General features: G+C 43.0%; 1 protein-coding gene across 1 annotated transcript in view; it reads right to left on the bottom strand.

Annotated features, from left to right (window-relative positions):
* Positions 1–21,154: 21,154 nt before the first annotated feature.
* kcnh2b (potassium voltage-gated channel, subfamily H (eag-related), member 2b) overlaps positions 21,155–22,928 on the bottom strand; it is a gene marked incomplete at both ends in the record, with an annotated part of 583,908 nt that continues 582,134 nt past the window's right edge. The window contains one exon of the mRNA XM_083632013.1: positions 21,155–21,574. Coding sequence (XP_083488139.1) covers positions 21,155–21,574 — 420 coding nt within the window. The remainder of the gene's footprint in view (positions 21,575–22,928) is intronic.

A 22,928-nucleotide genomic window follows, 5' to 3' on the forward strand; every position in this document is an offset into this window, starting at 1 on the left:
AGGAAGCAGACAGCTGAAGGTACAGTATACCACTCCACTCCTAGCTAGACACTTCCTGTCACTTTTAGGGAAGGAACAGCAGAAATGATTTATAAATAAAGCACAGAGTTAGTTCCTCTCTCTCTCTCTCTGTGCCCGCTGTCATTGTCTCTCCGTCTAATCACTCACATTCCAGGACAAAACCCAAACATTTAAAGACGGCGTGTGAGATTGAGTACTTGATGAACAAAATGCTTTTGTAAATCACTTTTTTGATTACCCCTGCTAGGGACGTCCTTCCAGACTGCCTGCTAAGCGTTGTCTGTCAGGGACTGACATACCACTCCATTACAAATATCTGAATATTTCCATGGACAAGGAAAGCTCAGTCTACAACATGAACAATTGAAAACCAAATCAATACAAATTTACTCTACATCTGCCTCCTACTGTTTCTTTTCCTAAATACCTAGAGGGTTAAAACAGATTATCTTTGCTTTTAAATCAGATTGAAACACTCAAAGTGGCTCTAATTTTCTCACAATATAAACAATTAGCTAATCCATTGAAACGACTTGTCAGACCGGCTGTCTGATCATCTGCAGCTGTAGCCAGCGGGCATTGTTCATCACAGCTGAAGTAAACTAGTGAATGAATGAATCAGTGCTTTCAGAGTTTCCCATACAGATTGATGTGCAGTGGCTCCCTATAATGGGTCTGCAGCAACAAGCCAGAGAATTGTAGCTTGTAAATAACACTGACACTAACCTATGTCCTGATTAATAACCATGCATTCTTCAAATTATACAAGGCATCTGATTTGGCTGCATGAACACAAGGCTTAAAAATGTACTGGATGTAATGTAATGGATTGTTTTTGTCCCAAAACAACGGCACAACAAATCTAAGGTCGCTTTCACATATAAGCTGGTGGACTCGGTGCGATTCGGGGGGGTGAAGTTGCAACATTGTTCACACAGCAATTTGCCAAGCGCACCAAACTTTCTGAACAATGTCACGTGGTCGAAACAGTCACTCGTCTATTGGACAGAATAGAGAAGGGAAATCTCTCCTCTCCAGCAGGCTTCTTGCCTGGCTGAGGGCTGACTGAACAACACAAGTGAATCCGCAAAACACAAACCTGCGATATTGGGATTTCTGGTTTTACTTTGGTGTTACTATCATATAATTATTTTACAAGAATGTGCCCAATATGAGCAGCAGATGAGGCAGCAAGCTGTTGAACATTTCATTCTGCAGATGAGAGTAGCCTACATACCGAAGGAGATAGGCAAGCAGGCCAGCTGTTGAGAAATGTGATGTTGTTATGACGACGTACGTCACGACGCGGTGCGCAGGTACTGTACACGTGTGCACACCGCAGTGTTTGTTTTGCTCCCTTCTACCGTCTTCTACTCATGCATGAGTGTTTAGTCCGGTTTGCTTTCACACAACAAACGAACCGCGCCAGGGTTCACTTGGACGCGAACCGAGACCCACGTTTTCAAGCGGACCAGAGTTTGTTTGTTTGTTCCGCCACAGAGTTCGTTTGCGCTTTCACACCACCCCAAATGAAGCACACTATCCGAGGAAACAAACTCTGGCGCGGTTAAAGCGGACTAAACAGCTTATATGTGAAAGCGACCTACCTAAGACTAGAACGACCGCACCGCGGATATATGCCTCCGCCAACAAGTGAGCAGTCGACATCCATGTCTGTCCAGACTTTGAAGTTTGAGCCAAATGTGAAGAAATTCCATCAAGGTGTTACTGAGATGGCATTACCAAGCTTGAAAATGGCGTTTGCGCGTTTGTTTTGTTGTGAAAACGTTTTAAGACAAAGAAGAAACATCACGTTCTTTCCTGTTTTCAACCCAACGTGAGTACAAGTCTTCAACTGTGAATTTAACTCGCCTCTTTCCAAAGTGAAAGTTGGAGTCGCTCCATTAGATACTGCAGCTGCTGCTGTGTTTCTCGAGCCATTTCTCCTCAACTCACTCTCTCTCATTAGGTTCAAAAGCCCATGCGAATCTAACGTTATATCAGCCAGTAATTCAGTCAGTTTTCTGCCAGCTAGTTAAATTCAACACACACACGTTGTTGGTGAGGATCTGTAACGTTAATATTATTTGTTTTGTGCCCTCCAAATTGCTGGTAGTGACAGCCCCACTGCTTCAGTCGCCTGGCTCTGTGCTGTTAGCACAGAGGCTACTAATAGTAGCCTATACAAGCCCGCTGGTCTCATGTAGAACCCAGCTGTCCTGTTAATGTGAACGCATTGCAGCGGCATAGCCAAATGGCGCCGCAGCGACTTAATAAATAATTAATTATTCCCCCCACCCCCGTCAATGACAATGCCATCGTCCATCACGATGGTTCACTGTGGAACCATCACGATGGTTATTTGATTGACATCGCACAACCCTAGATAACATGGCATTTCGCGGCATTTTGCGCATACAAACACTGCAGCCTCATGTCCACACAGATAGAAGTTAGGCAGTGCTGTGTGTACAGCTGATTTAATGAGACAAACAAAACAGAAGTGCTAAACAACATTACTATGATTATAACTACTGTTGTTTCGCGGCGTAGCCATCTTGGATTTTTGAGGTCGGGGCTGCTGAGGCACCTAAGAGTTTGGAATGGGAAATACCAGCTCTGGTGACGTCACCATCCCAGCTCATGACCTTTGAAGTCGTAAGATTACCAGTTCCCAGTTATAAAGGAATGCACGATGATATCAGGCTGAATTGTCAACTTGTTACACTCTGTGTTACAATCTGGATCTCTACTCATTACTCAATGCATCTTCCTTATTGGGTTAGACCAGGGGTGGGCAACTTTTTTTCCTGAGGGCCATACTGACTTACATTAAGTAAGCGAAGGGCCACACATTGGAGATTATAATGTACCTGCCAACAGGTACGCGGGAGTCTCCCTATTTTTAACCCTGTCTCCCGTTGTGATTGGTAATTTCTTGTTAATCTCCTGATATGATAGTGATACAAATCCAATGGCTGTAGCAGATGAGATTTATTAACATAATTCTGCCTTTTATTGAGTTTTTGGGGGTCGTTTTGTTTTTCTTTAGAGTCCGGCCCATGGGCAAAATGCGGCCCTGGGGCCGCATTTTGCCCCAGGCCCAAGGGCCGCAAGAAATGACTGTAGAACAGTCATTTCTTGCACATGAGATTACTTTTAGCCTTTTAGTCATAAAGATTATTGAAAGATAGCTTATTCCATATAGAGTATTGGCCAGAATAACATGAACATTTGGACACTTATTCGGCGGGTATCTTGCATGTTGCATTCAGGTGCACTGTAAAAAATAAAAAATAAAAAATCAATTCCATCGCGGGCCACACAGGGGGCCACATGCGGCCCGCAGGCCGTATTTTGCCCATGTGTGGGTTAGACAATACTCCAATGCGTGACATTCATTTTGGGCAGACCTCATCTACCTCACATTTCCAATTTGCCCTGAAAATGAGAGTGCTTCAGTTCCACTTTAAGTAGAATTGGCTTTTTGGTCAAAATAAGAGTCCAGTTAATGGTATATTGGCCAGAACCAGGCTGAGGTTATTGTGCGTGTTGGGACTTGGAGTCAGTAAAAGTCAACATTAAAAATACAGTATAGACTCACTGTAATGTACTGAAATTGATATCTTATTTATATTACAACATTCAATGGGAGGATGATAAAGGAAAGAACAGTCTGCATAAAAATGAGCTTTCCCACAGCAGAAACATCCCAAACTGTCCACAACAAACAGCAATAAAACTACTCAGATTGTTATCTATCGTACAGTAGTATTGGCAAGTAGTGAGTCAGTATGACCTCATACAGTAGTTGGCCAGGAAACTGGTACAGCATCACTGACTGCACCGAGGACTAGTTAGAATAATCTGAAGAACTGGGCTTAATGTATTTTTAAAAGAGGCGGGGAAAGAAACAGATGTTCCACTTTTGCAGGAGTTTTCCTGACTGGAAAGATGTGGTCTTGGAGGCAGCAGCTGTGTACTGCGGTGCTTCTGGCATGTGGCGGCTGCACTCAATGGGTTTTTAAGGTACTTTCTTTTCTTCACAGCACTCTGATTCCCCCTCTGCTCAATGGTGCCTGATGCCAGCCAAAGAAACAAACAACTGCCCTACGCTAACAGCATATGAGACACAATACAGCCTACAGTCTGTCTGCCCTACCCTAAGCTCCCATTCACACAGTACGCCGAAGCAACGCTCAACCTAAGCTGTACCTACGCTGAACCCACAAGTTTCATTTAGGCATCCTTGTTAACAATTCCCCCCAATTCTTCATAGATTACTAGGGGTTGCACGATATATCGCGATATCGAAACGTCACGAATCACGATATGCGTATCGTCAGAAAAAAATGATATCGTAAAAAAAAGAAAATGATTTTTTTTTTTTTTTTTTTTTGCTCCTGAATAATAATAGAACAAATTTAGCAGAATCAACACGCATGAGTGAGGCGGTAGACTACTACTGGCATGGCAAAACAGCTCAAGGGGTACATAAGATTACATAAGTTTAGGGACCATTGAGCATGAGTTATTTAAGAAATAGATTGTATACTTTATTTTTCTTTCACCATGCAACAAACATTTAGTTTGTGACAGTGTGACACATTCTATTGCAAAAGAAGTATTATCTTCCATGTTGTTTTATAGTTATTATACTAACAATTTCCAAAAACAGCATTTGTTTTGTATTTTGTGTATTTCAAATAAAAGACTATTTTTCCAGTATTTTCCCAGGGCTCCCTTGAAAAGAGGTTTTGATTTCAACGGGACTCACATGGTTAAATAAATGATAAATAAATACATAAAAATTATTTACTTTTGTTAAAAAGAATATTGTTAAAATATCGTATCGTATCGTTATCGTGAACCCAATATCGTGTATCGTATCGTATCTTGAAATTAGTGTATCGTGACACCCCTATAGATTACTGATCCTTGCATTCAGAGCTTTCAAGTCGTATGGGCGCCATTGGGCGGGTGTCAATAATTGTATTATATGTGTTGAATGATTTATTCTTGAATCAAAGTTAGCCAGGATTCATGGGGTTTGGTCACGTTTCATTAGCATGTGTTGTCAATGAATGTACAATCATAAAATCTATGTGCTGCTTCAGAAGCCCTTCCACCTCATCATGAAACATAATCATGAAACACTGGTGCAGAAGCAGAAACTTCTCTCTTCATGTTTCTGTGCAGGTCTTTGATTGTCTGCTGAGATGGACAGCAGGGGAGCTGGGAGGGAGCCAGCCTGGAGGAGACACAGGAGAGAAGACCGTCCTGGGATTCACTCCCAGGGCAGAAGGTTAAGTGTCTCACCACTGCTACACCTCTGCAGGCTTGTCTGTGAAACGTTCAGTATCACAGTGCAACACCCGATCCTTTGAGAGAAATTAGCCTTCTGCCAAAGGGACCAACCCAAGAACCACTGCACATCTGACCTACGTGATTACTCATGAGGCCTATCCACCTTATTTTTGGCGGCCATTTTTGCCTGATCTGCTGATGGGTGCTTCTTCCGGTGTGATCCTCCCAGCCTTGTTGCTGACAGCTTGACACCCGTCTGGGCGAACGGAGCAAATCACTAATCAGGTCCAGCTTGGCAAAAATCTCGTCGATAAATATCCCTTTAAGAGCGCAGTGCATTCATGGGTAATTGCCTGCTGTGGCCAATATTAACCATTTCGAGTAACACTGTTTCCATAAGGATCACCGGCGTTAGTTTGTTGTTTATAACGTGGCTATATTCATAACGTTTTCTATCTCGGATACGTTATTTCGAATGGCACATAGGTTACGCCAAACCCCACATAGGTTACGCCTCGAATCCCACATAAGTTACGCTAAAACGCACATACTTTACGCCTCGAATCGCACATAGGTTACGCTAAAACCACCACCGCAAAGCGTGTGGGTTTCAGGACGAAACAGACTCGAGCCACTAACGTCATCTTAAGAGCACAATATTCCTGGAATGCAAGTTTAACTAAACAGTTACATGTCCTCTGCATTCTACATAAAATTAAGAGATTACGGGTTGTTTTATTTTGTATGTAACATACTTATTGACCAAGTTATGTTCAATTCAGCCAGGGTACAAGAGACTGAGTGTAGGCAGCCATCTTTTCGAATCAAGTAGAATACATTAGGAAATGGCAAGCTGCAGCAATAGTCACGTTAAACCGGACCTTGTACGCACAATTATTTTTTACAGTGGGGCATTCAAAAATAAGGTGGATACCTGATCACTTCTGCTGGCTTACAGCCAGGTAACAAGAAACAGGACATTTAGGGATGGCCACGCAAGTACATAATGTACAGGGCCTAAGAGCAGTCCCACCCCTTATTCCCCGCTCAGTAATCTGGCTGGGAGGGATTGGAGAGTAATCTGGAGGGAGGGAGGGAGGGAGGGATTGGAGAGTAATCTGGAGGGAGGGAGGGAGGGAGGGAGGGAGGGAGAGTAATCTGGAGGGAGGGAGGGAGGGAGGGAGGGAGAGTAATCTGGAGGGAGGGAGTCCTCTCCAGTAACGATCCTCTTTTTGCTGCTATTCCTCTTATCACTTCTATCATCAATTTCCAAGGCAAAATGTATTACATGTTCCAGTGCATTTTCAAGGTGTACTGTGGACTGAGTCAGTTCTGGGGTAGACCTGCAAACATTGCCGTGTTTGTGCATGTGTTTATTTACACATGCATGTGTTTGCATAATGCGTACATATAATAACAAGCACAGGTCTGTGTGTGTGCATATCATGTTTATGGCTCACGGAAACAATCTGCACTTTGAAACTCAAACCAGGAAGAAAGTTAGAAACTCATGCCAAAAACGAAGCATGCATTCAGCATGTAAAACTTTGACTAACACTGCAGTGCCAAATCCGATTAGTGCAGCAGTAGTTTTGTTGTTAGATAATAGTTATTGTGTAACAATGATACATTTATACTTAAAGTCAGCCTTTTAATGGATGCACCTATCCAGAGGGAACTGAAGTGCAGCAGCAGAAAGGCGTATCGTCCTGTATCACTATCACAAGCTGCCAAGATAAGGAATGATAAGGGCGCAACTTCATTCAATAGTGCCAGAAGATTGTAGAACTGAACTTAGCAGTGAAAGATATCTGTGTCCCTTCAATAGGCTATTCATTCATCATCAACTAGCATGCTAATGATAAGGTGGAAGGTAACGTACCACCACTCTTGCTAGTCTACTATTACTACCAATAGTAATATACAAAACAGCAGGCATACAGGGCTTATATGGGGCCAGGGCTATATGGAGCCTAACTGTATGTCACTATGTCTGCATTATTGCAAATTCAGACAGCAAAGCAGAAGAGGTCGTGTGGCCAGCCTGACCTTAAAACATTAACAGTCAACCACAGCCTATAAAATTAGTGAGTGAATGAGAGAGAGAGAGAGAGAGAGAGAGAGAGAGAGAGAGAGAGAGAGAGAAAGAAAGAAAGAGAGAAAGAGAGAGAGAGAGAGAGAGAGAGAGAGAGAGAGAGAGAGAGAGAGAGAGAGAGAGAGAGAGAGAGAGACAAGCTTGCTTGCATAGCTTTGCCATTACTACTCTGTCTCTGGCTGTGTGTGACAGTGCAACTTCACCGTGTACAGTACACTTATGCTGCCTTTAGTTGCTGTCAGAAATTTCGGAATTTACGCGTGCGTAGCACATGAACTGGGGTAAATACAACTGGGAAAGTGAGGGTTGTTGAAATGTGATGTTTAACGGGCAGTGAGCATGGGAGCCATACCTCAACGGATGGTAAAAGTTATGGAGACAACAGATTGGGATAACAAACTGATTGAAACATCAATTAACGTTACATTCCTGTTGCACAGTCGATCGTCAAAGTAGTTCTGTGTCCATCGGATTCTACAAAACCAAAACGTATTTTTCCACGGGGGGCATTTGTTTTTATCAGACTATAGACACCTGAATGAACGCCAGCTCGGTATACATTTACGAGTTCGGCGCTTGGAAGCAGGAGTCTACGAGGAGCACTTAAAGGCAGCACTATCCTACCCAGTACACTGTCGCTGTGATGCGTGCTGTGAGATCACTCATCCAAAATCACCGTCATTTCACTGCTTCAAAGAATTCAGCCGTCCGCCGAGAAAAGCCACACTGACTGCAAACGACGAACGGTTCCGGACACCGGAGATAAAACACATGGTTAATTTTGAGTTGACTCACCGTTAGTTGTCCGCTTTTTGACAGTTTGTCGGGAGTATCCGAGCGTCGCTGTCACCACTCCGATCCGCCCTCCCGTGAATGCACTCCTGCGGCTGCACACAAACATGCTCCTCCCCATTGACGCTGTGCTCCAATCAGAGATCGGTATTCGTGAATGGCTCCTGTTTTGACCAATCAAAATAAAGATTAAGTCAGAGTGACGGAGTTTCTGTCCAATCGCAGTTTCCGATTCCCGGGCCGGCCGTACGTCGTCAGTCAATGCACTTTTGACAGACACCCGGCGCATACAATGGGGAAGTTTGACTCCTTTTACGGGACGGTGCGGGCCCAATCGCCGGGGGGAACGGGCTCTAGATACGGCCACGGCCCAGGAAGACTCCCCCATACCGCCCAAATCACTGGAATGTACCGGGATGAGAGGAATTAGCTTCATTATAGAGAATATAGGGCGTCAAGCAGGACATTAAAAATTACACTAGACTAGTCAATGCGCGTTTCGCCTTTAAACTCAATTAGTCCTACATGAGGACCGACCAGTCCGTTATGTGGACATTGGGAAACATAATAATGTCAACAATTAATGTCTATCAATGGTGCAGGCGGCACTGCTTCAAAACAGTTACAGACAGACTGTGTTGTCAGAGCCCTACACATTGAAATTATAGATTTATAGCGACATCTTGTGACAAAAATGGCGAACTTCAGTTGTAGACTAGCCTGATCTGTCAACTGACGCGCACATGCTCTGCATACTGTGCATCAGGGCCGCTGCTGGCCATTTGGGTGCCCTAAAGCGTAATTGTTTTGTGGTGCCCCGCCCCCCGCAAAATACACAACTGCAATCTTAAAACCGAATACTTATTCATACAGTATATTTATAGTTTGTGAAAGCTCAATCTTCAATAACAGTACATTGATGGTATAATAAAAGTATATAAAATGAAGTGCCAAATATGTGCATTGTACTTTAATCCTGATCAAAAGTACTATCAAATATGAAGTGACAACACATGTAAGGTACATAAAGCTATAATATATACAGCAGTATGAACGCAGAATGATAGTGTTAGGATGGTGAGCAGGAGAAGAAGGTGGAGGCAGAGGCAGGCTTCAAGTTCCACACAGTTGTTTAATGTGAGAAACAAGGCCTTTTTAACATGTTACACACATGGGAGTTACACATGGGACACACACCTAACCCTAATAATAAAAGGACATACTGGTAAGGTGCAATAAGTTGCAGTTAGTAAATTGCACATCACAAATTGTGGTACTGCAGCATTGAATATTTAATGCACATTCAGTTGTAGCACAGTTCAGGTCTACATTATAAAATACAAAGTGCAGTTGAGACCAGAAATGGGAGCTTTAGCGCTCAAGATTCAAGATTCAAGATTTTTTATTGTCACTCCGTAGTACAAGTATCACATGTGAAATTCTTGTGCTGTAGGCTCCGTTACAACATAGTGCAAAATAATAATAATAAATAAATAAAAACAAGAGGCAACAAGCAATAAAGCAGTAAGACTCGTCACAGACAGTGGCGTATTCACTGCACATAATGTGCAAATGGCATGAACATACTTTAAACATAATTAAACATAATAACATTCTGTTAGGTGCAAATAGCATTTAAACATACTATTGAACATTAGTCATACATGATGGTAGCAGCTGCAGTGCGGTACAGGACGGCTACTACACTATTTGTATATGTTAAGGAGTCTTGTGGCCTGCGAGAAGAAACTGTCCCTCAAGCGATTTGTGCGTGCTCTTGGGACCCTGTATCTCCTCCCTGAGGGTAGCAGGGAGAACAGACTGTTGTGGGGGTGGTTTGTGTCTTTGATGATCTTCAGGGACCTCCTGAGGCACCGCTGGTTGTACAGATCTTGCAGTTCTGGCAGCTCACATCCTGTTACGTGCTGGGCCGCGCGCCTCACCCTTCTTAGCGCCCTGCGGTCCATGGTGGTGCAGTTCCCGTACCAGGTGGTGAAGCAGCCAGTCAGCAGGCTTTCAATGGTGCCTCTGTAGAAGTCCCTGAGGATTTTTGGCCTTACGCCTACATTCCACTAGGTCCGTGTTCGGTCCGTCTGCGCTGCGGTACGGCATCGGAGCCGATACGTTTCCACTCTAATCATTGTGTCAACTCCCACCTACTCCGCTGCGTTGCGTGTCTACTCCGTCCCAGCTCCGACGATCCGGAGCTCTCCGAAAGAAATACGCAAGGCTTCTATTTTTCACGGATGACGGAGCAAAGCTGCAGCAAGTTGGGAGGAGCCAGGCATGAAATCAACAGGGCAGAGGTGTTTACAGCATTCAAGATCAAGCCAGAGGACAAACATGTATGAGGAAAAGTTCATAATTGAAGTGGAAAACCACAAAATAATTTATGACACGACCCATCCTTTTTACAAGGACAACACCAAGCAAGTCCACCCCTCCTCTGCTTCTCCAGTTGGGAACAATGATCTTCTGCCTGTTTGACGTTGTATTTATCCCACATACAAATTGTCTCGCGCGATTTTACCGTGAGAACTTGTCGGTCTCGTCACTCTAGCTGTCTGGCGGAGCGGAGCCGTGACGTGCTCTGCACGCAGCCGGTTAGTGTTGGCGGAGCACAGAGCACGGATCAAAACCGGAGAACAGCCGCAACGCAACGCAAACCAGTGCAATCCCGGCGTTAGCCCGAAATTCTTCAGGCGCCTGAGTCCGTGTAGTCGCTGTTGGGCCTTTTTGACAACAGTGGCGGTGTGGTTGACCCATGTCAGGTCCTGGTGGCTCACTGGGTTAATCATGATAAAAGCCTATAAAACAATGCATAGATCCCCCCCCCCCCATGTTAAGGAACACGCCACCAATGTTCAACCAGCTTTGTATCATTACAAAATTAGTAGCATCAGAAAAATGTAAACAGTCTTGCAATCATTCATCTAGTTTGACAGTTATTGAGTTGATTTGAGTTAAGCTGTGGACGGCCACTCCACAACTTAACTCAAACCAACTCTAAGTAACTGTCAAACTAACTGAATGACTGCAAAACTTTCAATAACTGTCAAACGAAAGACTGCAAAATCATTAATTATGAACGATACTAGTGTATCTCACATTACATTACATGTGGCAAACAAACAATTGTTAGAATTACTGTACAGTACATGTCAGCAAACAAGCGATTGTTAAACTGTAGCCTACATGCAAGTAACCAGGCAGATGCTAGAGCCTGTGAGCTTTATCAGCGCCTCCTGTCTTTCTCATTGAAGTTTCACTGATAATAATAATAATGAATGAGTCATTCATTTAGTTTGACAGTTATTAAGTTGATTTGAGTTAAGTTGTGGACTAGTGGTGTCATTCATGACATCACTCCCCCAGTGATGCCATCATGACATCACTCCACAACTAGCTCAAATCAACTCTATAACTGTCAAACTAAATGAATGACTGCAAAACTGTGCTATAAAATAAACAAAGGCACACTGAGCTGTGGGATGTGTGTGGTCCATACTTAATTCCAGTTTTAGAGTCACTTATCCTCAGTCATATAAGTAAAAACAGTAAATGTGCAAAATCACGCAACACACCAAACTACAAGTAAAAACGGTCAAAGTGCAAAATCATGCAATAACATACCAAACTAAAATCACACAACACAATAAATAAAACCAATGCAATATATAAATAAATTATAAATAATGATAAAACCAAAAATGAAATAACTAAAAATGCTGGGATCAAGTGAAAACAAACTAGCTTAAAAGAATGAACAGGGTTCCCACACCTTCCTCATCAAATTCTAGGACCTTTCCCCCAAATTCAAGGGCCCAACACGACAGTCTGAGACATGATCAAGGTTAATTACTGTTACAATAAGAATTTTTATGATAACTAGCAGAAGCTCGCAGACAAAAAGAGGCTTGAATGTGTGAAAACTTCTCAAATGTGCTGTTAGTGATGGCAGAGTATGTGGTCTCTTGCCTTCACACAGCACAGCAAAAATGATACTGTGAAGACACATGCTACCCTAAATTGAATTAATCTGCCACTCTGACAGACTACAGACGCGCACGTCTGCATTTCCTGGCTGCAAAATCGTAGATTAGGTCATGACAGCTTCTGAGCGAGTTCTACATTGATGCTGATGACAGCAAGACCGTTCACACGTTCCTGTCCCATTGATGAACGCAGGTATGTTTTAATGAGCTTAAGTTTAGAAAAACTTTGCTCAGCAGAAGCAACTGTGACTGGGAGAGTCAGTGCAAGACGTAGAGCTATCCAGAGATTTGGATAGAGCTCTTGAAGTTGGTTGTCATGGAGAAATGTCAGCATCTCCAGGGCAGTGGTCTGTGGTGACAGTTGTGGAAGGTTCAGGATTTCCTGCACCATTTCAGGTCCATCAATATCAGCTGTTCCCTTTGCAGTGAGTGTCTTCTGCAGTTCAGTGCACTGTTTTTCTAAGACCTCCTTGGACATCCCTTGGACTTGTCTGAAATCAAGCAGCAGTCCAAATCTGTCTTTGACCTGGCTCAAACCTCTCTTGCAGTGACATCAAAGCAGAGTCTACAACACAGTTGAAAAATGATACCTCAAGCCTTTTGAGGGCATCACTGACTGGCTCGTCTGCAGCCTCATATGCAAACAGCCTTTTAGTGTTCCTGAGCCTTTTCTCCTTAAGCACTGGTTCAATGTTCAAGCAGTCACAGAGGTCCTTGGCAGTTGACAAAGCGTCAGCAAACCCAATGTCTCTGTATTTGGAGAGCGATGTTTTGGCAGTGTCAATGAGCCTGACAGCAATGTCAATCTGCATTGAACTTGACTGAAGCAGCTTGTTCACCTGGTTTGTGATGGTAAGAATTTCACACCACACAACAGAGCAAATCAAAAACCTGAATGAGCCCACCTCTTCTGCAAGGGCTTGAGTCTCTACTTTAGCAACCGGATCATTCACAGTTTGCCTAGCCTCCATGAGAGCTTCTCTGATTTCTTTGACTTGGTTTCTGACAGCTGTAACACTCTGATAGTGTGCATAGTGGGGCATAATTATATTTCAACAGTTTTTGCGACTAGGCTGTATCATAGTTATCAGCATTCTTACTATAAATTGTACTCTTGTCATCTAAAGTGATGTTTCATGTGAATCATGTCATGGTTTTGCGTATTTGGTAGGCTATGACTATCATATTCCTAACATTATTTACATGAGTTAAGAAGGCACATTACTGATGGGGTGCAGGCTGATGGAAAATAATACAAATACAAACAAATGTCTCAAGAATCAGACCAGACACCTTGATTTTGCTTTCAAAGAGGTTTATTGAAAGAAGATGTTTTGAAATTTTATAAAGTTCAACCATTGATAATGCTATCACACAATCAGGACCTGGAGCATCACCATTTCCCCCTCTAGCTTTCTCTAACATTTGATATGGATAAAGTATCATTAACTCTTATGAGCACCCCATTGGTCACCCCAGAGTAACTCTATAGTTATCTCAGTATTCAGACTCCTCCATAACGGGGCTGCCATAGAGTTGTATGCTTCTAAAAAGGATGTGATGCTATTCTCAAAACCTTTGTGAGTGTATTTTACCCAGATGTGTTGACAATAGTCAACACGTTTTCTCTCCGAACTCGTCTCAGAGCACTGCTTTGTCAAGCGCCTTTTGTGTTTGAGGTCCCCGGAGCATGGGGCATTTTATGGAATGCACCACTCCGCACCTGTGGGTTCAGGTAAAGGTCAAGCCTGCTGTCAGACTTATCATCCAGAATGAGTTCGGAAGTACAGTAGTATCACCCAGGGGACGGTAGTACAACCCAGGGGGGGAACTTAGGTTTAGGCATTGGGTAGGTAGGTGGTCTTTAGGTTTCGGCATTGGCTGGGTGGTCTTAAGGTTAGAGTCTCCAGGGAAGACCGGGGTCTTTGAGGAAGACCCCCTAAAGGGGGTCGAAGACCCCAGTCCCCCCTGGAGACCCAGGGATCTTCAAGCTCCTAACCCAAACCCAGGGTGGTACTACCGCCTCTTAGGTGGTAGTACCGTAGTTCCCAACTCGTTCTGGATGACGAGCCTGATGGCGTGCTCGACCTTTGCCTGAACCCACAGCTGCAGAGTGCTTTTTAACGGTCTGCCCGTGGTGCGTTCCATAAAACACTCTAGGCTCCAGGGAGCGTTACCTCAGTGACAAAGCGGTGCTCTTAGACGAGTTCGGAGAGTGAATGGGCTGCAATAGTACACCCCTTTTTTTAGCCCCCTTCCGCTCCTCAATATTTAGGAAAAACAGTCAACTGTTCTCCCCAGGCCCCCCCACACATGCCATCCCTCAGTGGTTTGCAGTGGTATAACATTGTATCATCTGGATCACTATATTTGCAGCTATTGAGTATCCCTCTCTTCCATGACCTGGAAGTATATGTATACAGTATATAGCCTACTGTACTGTATATAGGATATATCTCCCAGTAGCGGCAATGATTCAGTGATTCACTCTACACACAGTTTGCAAGCATACAGCAAAGATCAGCTTCTTCGCATGTCCACCCCTCGCATCGCTGAACGATTTTCAGTGCAGCATGCAAGTAAAAATGTGCACAATATTAAAAGTCTATAGCTTTATCATCATCACCCTCATCATATCAGTTGCTGCTATGAACGATATCATCATCACCCTTTTTTCCATTCACAGGATTGTTTTATGAAATTAGAGCAGACTTTTACTTTTTGTTTCATTTTCCTCTACAGTATTCTGCATTTCAAAGCATGCCAAAGAAATTGTTCAGTTTCTGCATAGTGCTGGCTATACGAGTGCCAAAGAGTTTGATACCTTTACAAGTAGTAGAAGTTGGTATGTACAGGCAAGGAGTGAAAGAGCAGATCCAGTGTTTGTGCAAACGGTACCAAAACCCCCCCCCCCAAGTGCCCAAAATATCTGCAAATACGGGACCGGAGTCTGTCGTACCTCATAGAAAGATGAACAGAGCTGAAAGAGCTGAGCAGAATGGAAGAGCCATTAAGAGAGATGTGTGTATAGGGGTGTGTGTGTGTGTGTGTGTGTGTGTGTGTGTGTGTGTGTGTGTGTGTGTGTGTGTGTGTGTGTGTGTGTGTCTCAAAATCCAAAGGGAAAACCCTAAGTCAAACCACCAATGGATGCAAATCCACTTGTCAGAGTGCATCCTCTACTGTTCTAATATGCAGTCTGCATTACATAAAGTTACGATCTAGCATTGGGTCGTTCCTTAAGCTCTACTGTACCACATACAGGGCCAAAGAAGAAGAGTCGACCGCCACATTCTGGAGTTGAGGTCGTCGTTATGAATGTAAAGATACAGATTCAGGCCACTAGGTGACAATTATTGAACACTACCGAAACACTCGCTACAGTACATGAGATGGAGATCCGTGACTCCGAGGGTTAAAAAAAATAAAAATCATCGGTACTCTGATCATGATCATATTCCAGATACAGTGGGTATTCATTGGATATTTTATGTTAAGAAAAGAAAGTTCAGAGTAAATTCTGATGTGACTGGACTTGAAATGTATGTTGGATTCAATGTGTTATTTAAGGTGAATCAAATGTTTTTTGTAAGTATAAGAGACGGGTTATAAACTCTCCTGGAACATGCTTCATGTTGGTTAGTCCTGGCAGAAGTCAATGAGGGCATTTGGACTCCTGAATTGCAGGCAGGCAGGGTAAGATGCTCGGTGACCACAGGCTTTGAGTGCAGGTGAAAGCTAACCGATGGGTTTTTCAACCGAACCAAATAAAACAAGAACTGGATGGGAAGCATGTGCTAGTCTACAGATGGGGGGGGGGGGGGGGGGGGCAATGATCAGGACAGCAGGGGGGGGGGGGGGCAATGATCAGGACAGCAGGGGGGGGGGGGGGGGGGCAATGATCAGGACAGCAGGGGGAATTGGCCAAGTACAATTGGGGAGAAAAATCATGAAAAAATAAGAAGTGAATGGAACTCAGTAGTAAAAATAACTCAATGGATTTGATCAATGTCAGCTCATCAGCTTTGGACATCCATGATGCAACCACTCACTTTGTAATTACACAACACTGAAAAAAGTGATGCCAGTAAAATTACTACGTTTATATTCTAATACTGAGGCAAAAAAGCCTTTTTAAAATGCAATGATATACAGTATGTGCACACAACAGTATTTTAAGTAGGGGTAGCACAACACACTGCAATGCTGCAGGTGTACTGTATAATAGGCTATTTCTTATTTCATTCAAGGGAAGGTATAAAACGTTGATTCATCTTTTTTGAAAATAGCTAGTATCACTTTTTACAGTGTAGATACCACCCATACATTTTATAGTAACACTCTGCTTCAAGTTTTCCAACCCATCCTGATCACACCCTGGAAATTGCTTCCAAATCACTGTAAAACAAACTTTTATTGGCTCGACTATAAAATCACACATAATCCAGCTCCATTTGATATTTTAAGATTTCAGACGAGCTGAACTACATGTGATTTTAACATTTCACCATTATTCTTTACAGTGTTCAGTTCATTTGCTTTGGTTCAATACTAAAGTGCACCTTTACAAAGCATGACATCAACTGTGTACTACTGTACGTACAGCCGCAGGGTCCAATTACTGCACAGGCAACGGCATTGACAATGTGAAAATCAGACCACATGCAAATTGTCTATTAATTGTGGCTTTGTCTGCATTTTGAGATTCATTAATTTTGAATCTAACGCATGGTGTCATTGGGAATAACAATGTACTTATGGTGTTATAATAACAAATGACAATAATGATAATAATAATAATAAAGTGCAACACTCGCCAAGCACATAATAGTCATTTGGATAAACATCTAGAATGGTTGTACTAGCATAGTTTCATTCAAATGAACACAAAAACATGGGGAGAGAAACATTTACACATAAACCCTCTACATTGTGATCAATCATATTAGGTACAGTCTACAGACAAACAATTCCTACAACCAAATAAATAAATAAAATAGCTTAGACCAGCAAGCAGTAAAATACAATCTTCACAATTATGCATCAAAGGGGCATTCCAGCTAAACGGTTTGAGGTTGTTATTCTGCAAATGTTGACCGTTTCCTCAAATGTCCTGAGCCGCTTGTTATGTTATGGACTGTCATGTTTATACATTATATATGAACATTTTCTTAAATAATAAAGCACAAAATAAAATATACCGAGTTAAACTGACTTTCCATAACATTTCTTTCAGGGAAGTCTATTAATTTTCCTTGATCTTGAGATCTCATGTCATGACAGAAAAAAGCAGGAACATTTTGGAAAAGTGTCCACTTTTTGCAGGATAACAACCCAAAGGTCTTTGTTGTTTGGTCAAATTCCTCTTTAACTGGCTATCATTGCACCCTCTTGTTATTCTTCTGTGCATCTTCATTTAACAGGAGGTATCTGGATAACTTCAGACTTCTCCCCAGACAGTGGCACCATTACACCTTGTTCACTTCCAGTTGTTCCATGTTGTAGTGTAGTTAATCACATCAGTTTGAGTGTCATTTGATATGGTTTATGATGCTGTAGCACCTGGGGAGAAGACTGAAATGACAGTTTTCACTGTTCCAGTCACAGATGCTTGATAAGGTTTCTGTCCAAATGTCATGTGATTAATAGATAATGTAAGAAAAGTGTGTGAGCAGCCATTTTTCTTTTTCTTTGTTTGAGAATTTATTCAGAGGGTTTACCTTTCAGATGTGGGGCTCAATTCACTTGCTGTTCAGTCAATTTAAAAAGTTGAGTGAAACTAGGGCTGGGTTAAAAAAAGCGATATATCGATATTGAATCGATATTAATTTGAAGGAACGGATATCAATTCATGAATCCCAATATCGACCGTTTAATATAATGCATTTTCCCGTGGATGCTTGAAGCTTTCACCCCATTAGATTCACGTGGTTTGGTTCTTAGCGCAACAAGATCTCGTAAACATCTGTAAACAATATTTTTAACAATGCACCAGGTTAGAGGGTTCCTTGCACAATTTAAAGCATTAGTTCTTAGAATCTCTTTCATATCCAAACAAAATTGGTATTGTAACTGAAATATTGATATCGAATCGGGACCTTGTGAATCAAATCGTATCGAATTGGGAAATCAGTGGTGATACCCAGCCCTAAGTGAAACTACGAGTAATTTCCCAGCAAACATTTTGATAGATGTTGATGATGACCTGCACCAACGCTGACAACCTGTAGCATCAAAATAAAAGTTGAGAGAACATCTCGAGTCCATAGTTGCTAGCCTGCTAACCTAAATGTCTTTCTAATATCAGTTCAAATATAGTTCCCAAAGCTGTTTTAAATATAAAGTTTTACCCTGCCAGAACATTTTGTGCTTGTTTGGGTTGACATTGAACTTGGCCACCTTCTGTTAAATGTTTTAATGGGTTATTGTTATATCATAAATAAGATACAAAACGTATGTTTTTTTTCTTCATATACAGTAATTCTTAGTATGTAAAGATCACCTGCTTAAAGTGATAATCTCAAAGATTCTCATGTAAATAAATGTCTGTTAAGTCACTATCTATCGCCAACTGAGTTAACACAATGGCGATTGAGCCTGTATGGCCCATTGATGGAAGCCTTTGCATTTTCAGTATTGCAGCATTTATGAACTGGGCATCTTTGGTCACAGTTTGGATCCCACCTGCAATTACCGCTCATCACCATAGGTGTCGCCAAAGAGAACAAAACTGAAATCTTCAAGATTATCACTTTAATGATGTGGTTTAAATGAATGTAAATCAACCCCAAATTTGCTCCTATGGATTCAAGCTAAACTTAGTTAGAAAACCGTCCTTAATCCTGCTCACCGACCACCTAATTTACAAAAAGCATTTGACCATTTTAATTATTTTCTTGACAGTCCAAATATCCTGAGGCTGGCCAAGTGTTGCAGTGGTTTGACCAAGCATGACCTTCCACTGAGGTGAGACAGTGTTATGAGGGACGATGGAAGATGGTGGACTGGTTCAAAGATGCTTTCAGTTCCCAGTTTAATGATTACTTCTGCACACGACCTTCCCTTGTTCCTGTGGGATTTGTCAGGAACTTAGCCATTGGAAAGCAAAGTACATCCTAAAGAATAGGAACATCTCATTTGTATATCACACTCTCAGCTCAAACATGGGAAGGAAATGTGAATAAGCAAACGTTAAACTTGAATTGCTCCCAAAAGCAATTGTACTACAGGACCCTTCCTCTCCTTGAGTTCACTATTGCTGCAGTAGTCAAAATTCAGACAATTATTATTATTATTATTTTTACAATTATATGTTGATGGGATATTTTCTGTACTGTCTAGACACACAAAAAACATGGAATCAGACATTTCCCTGTTTAGACAGCTATTAAAGTGAGATAGTCACCATAGGGGCAGAGAAAACAGATTTGTCCTGAAATTCAAATCCAGTGTCCCTCTAGTGTACGGAAGCAAAGGAACTAAGCCATGCTCTACGGACCAAAGGACAAAAACGAGGACAAACACACACATAAAAAGCTTTGTACCTGAACTTATATCACACATATAATAATATTAAAGCTCACTCACTCATCTCTTCTTACCAGTGTTTGCATATTGTACTGTACATTGAATAATGGCGCATTCGGCTGGTCATTGTAAACTGGCAAACTGGTATATTTATCACATGACAAACTCGTATATACAAGGTTCATTCTGGGCGCTTGTGAGAAAAGTAAGGACCAATGAAATCTGAGGTAGCAAATTCAGCTATGAGAAACTACGTGTGATTTGGTCACATTTTGGAAATCAAAGTTGGCCAATATCATATCACTGCTAATGTTTCATGATGGGGAAATGCAGTCACGCGTCATAGCCCATCAAACTGGCTTTCATCGAAGTAAGCTGGAGTTTGCTGCTTGTATTAAACACTTGGTAAGCTGTTTTGGTGCAATTTTCTTGGTGGTAAACTTGTAAGTTTGCCAGTTTACCAGTTTAAGACGCTGCCATAAGCATGCCATACTGTATGTTCTCCACTCACTAGCAAATCTGTACAATGGTTATAATAGGGCAGTTGATATGTTCATCAAGAAATTCATGGCTTTTAACCCTCCAGTCCCCACCCCTGAGGTGCAAACCAGCCAATCCAGTGTGCTCTTGGGGGGGCATTGGCTCCGCCTCTTGGGGCGGGACATCAGACGGAAGGAACCGATGATGGGACGGAACAGCAGGTTTCCTGTTAGGCCAGCTAACACTACAGTTTACCAACCAGTTTGTGAGTTTATTTCATCGGAAGCGCCACGGACATGTAGAATAGAATAATAATTATATCAATATCAATAGGATTTTCAGTGCAAGACGAAAAATGGCTACTTGTTTCGTCATTATTCTTTTCATCGTTGTTTCTTCTTCTCAATCGTCAAACACTGGATACAGCAGTAAAGGGATTTGTCTACATGATAGCAGTCATTTATTTGTGTGTAGTGTGGTCACCCTTAGAGGACGACTGAGTGGTCCGGTCCAGACCAGACCAGACCGCAGACCGGGTTGACCTGGACTGTGTTCAGTAAGAGACTGAGGCCCTCTCAGCTCCGCTTGTGGTTTTGGTTAAAGGTATGGTTATACCCCTGTGGAGTTCAGAAAGCTCCAGAGGCTTTGTGGGTGGAGGGAGGCTCCTGGAAGAGAGAGAGAGTGAGCGAGAGAGAGACCCTTGGCTCCGCTCCTTCTGAGCAGTGTGTCCTTACGTGAGATGAACTTGAAAGTAAGTGGGTGCCCTGACTTGGGTCTAAAAGGTTGGGATATGGGGTGAGAAAATGCCTCCTTTTGTGCCTGCTCATCTCCAAGGTGCCAAGAGGTCCCGGGGAAAAGGGAGGGACCACATGAGTCAGAAAACAAGCCTCTTTCTCTCTCTCCCTGTCTCCATCGCTCCATCCCTCTCTCCTACTCCTCCTTAGCTCCCCCCGGGGTCGGAGCTGTGTCTCTGCGGTGTCCGTGAGTCCAGGGGCGTCTGTGGTTCTTGGAGGGACAGTCTCCGCTGGGCTTCGGGATCCAGGGAGGACTCCCCGGTCTCCATCGCCACCCCAACCGCAACCCCGGCCCCCATACATACCCCCGACCCAAAGTTTAACCCCGCCCCTAGGCTAGTCTGCGATCCCCTTGAGGCTCCAGGCCGTAGCTCGAACCCTAACCCTAAACCTGAACCTACCGATGGCCCCGCCCCTGAAATCACCCCGGCACCCGAGCCCAACCCCAGCTCCAGCTGCAGATGCTGCCCCAGGCTGTCCAGTCCGGAGGGGGCGAGCTGCACCTGACTGGGGCTGATCAGAGAAGAGGAGTCCTGGGGCTCCTCAAAGTCCTGGGAGTCCAAGATCTGCAGGTAAGGAGAAGAGGGGACGTCAGTGTGACAGGCTCTCTCTGAATGAGACTGGACAGCTCTGGCTATCTCTGTTTTGGTCCTATTTTTTGCAGGTTCTACTGTCCCCGCTTAAGCGAAATTTATACTCGGGTGTCAAAGCCCTCACTGTGCTGTAGAGCTGCGCCACAGCCGGCGAGCCTGCCGGCATAGGTGGCGTGCAGCTCCCCGAAAATGTGACGCGCCATCGGGTCGACGCAGCTGACGTGAACAGCGCAAGTATACTATAGATCTGGACATAACAGGAGAGTGAAAGCAATGGCCAAGTATATGTACTACACTGGGCTAACTTCTAGTCATTTAAATCATAATCACAATTTACTTATTTTGCTGGGGACTCCCCTGGGATCCCCTCGTCAAGGTGACGTTCTAGCTGCCGCCGACAACACCCTAAACTTGAGGCTACATTGAAGCATGTTTCTCGCTTTAAGACTATAAAGTAAAGTAAATAAAGTGGATGCTATGAAACTTCAACATAGTGTGACAAAAGTCGTACAAATCGAGTCTGTTCTTTATACAGAGTCAGAATCAGGAGCACTTTTATTGCCACAGTAGGTAATAATCAGATTACATATGCGTAAAACAAACACAAATTTGTAAAAATTTTATTGTTTTGAAAATGGAACTTTAATTATGAATCTTCATACCTTAGCTGTGATTTTTAATGTCCCATTACCCTATTCAGTAACACTCTATTTGGATAGTCCGCCTACATAGAGTCTACAGAGTATTTGTAAGTGTAACATTTCAACATCTTATTAGTTAACAATTCAACGGTTTAACAGATGTTTGAGAGATTATCTATAGAGTGATCATTCATGAACATAACTACATATTACATTAGGTGCAGGTGTGTGGAACGTGACGCAAGCAGAATCTGTTTGTTGAATCTCAACCACTGATCTAAATAATATGGACAAATCCATCCATTATTTTTTGGACTCATGTTTTGCAGCAAAGTGTTGTCTGTCGCAATCCTTGCGCAGCTCACGTGAGATGGGGGTTTCCTAGAGCCACAGCTCCGCCTACTAGTGATCCGTGATCGGCAAACTGCGGGATCACTAGACAGGCGACCTGTCAATCACCCCCTTTTATATTGTCTATTTTACTCCAACCGGGCAAGTTATATAATGAATTACCCTTCTACAGTTGATATGAAAAGGTGAAGTTATCAAAACCGTGTTTCGGTCCAGGCTGTAAAGATGATTACAGGGGCGGCTTTAGCTCAGGAGGTAGAGCGGGTCGGCCAATGACGCAAGGGTTGGCGGTTCGATCCCCGCTCCCTCCCAGCTGCTGTCGCTGTGTCCTTGGG

This window comes from Poromitra crassiceps, assembly GCF_964638095.1.
Source record: "Poromitra crassiceps genome assembly, chromosome: 2".
NCBI classification, from domain to species: Eukaryota; Metazoa; Chordata; class Actinopteri; order Beryciformes; family Melamphaidae; genus Poromitra; species Poromitra crassiceps.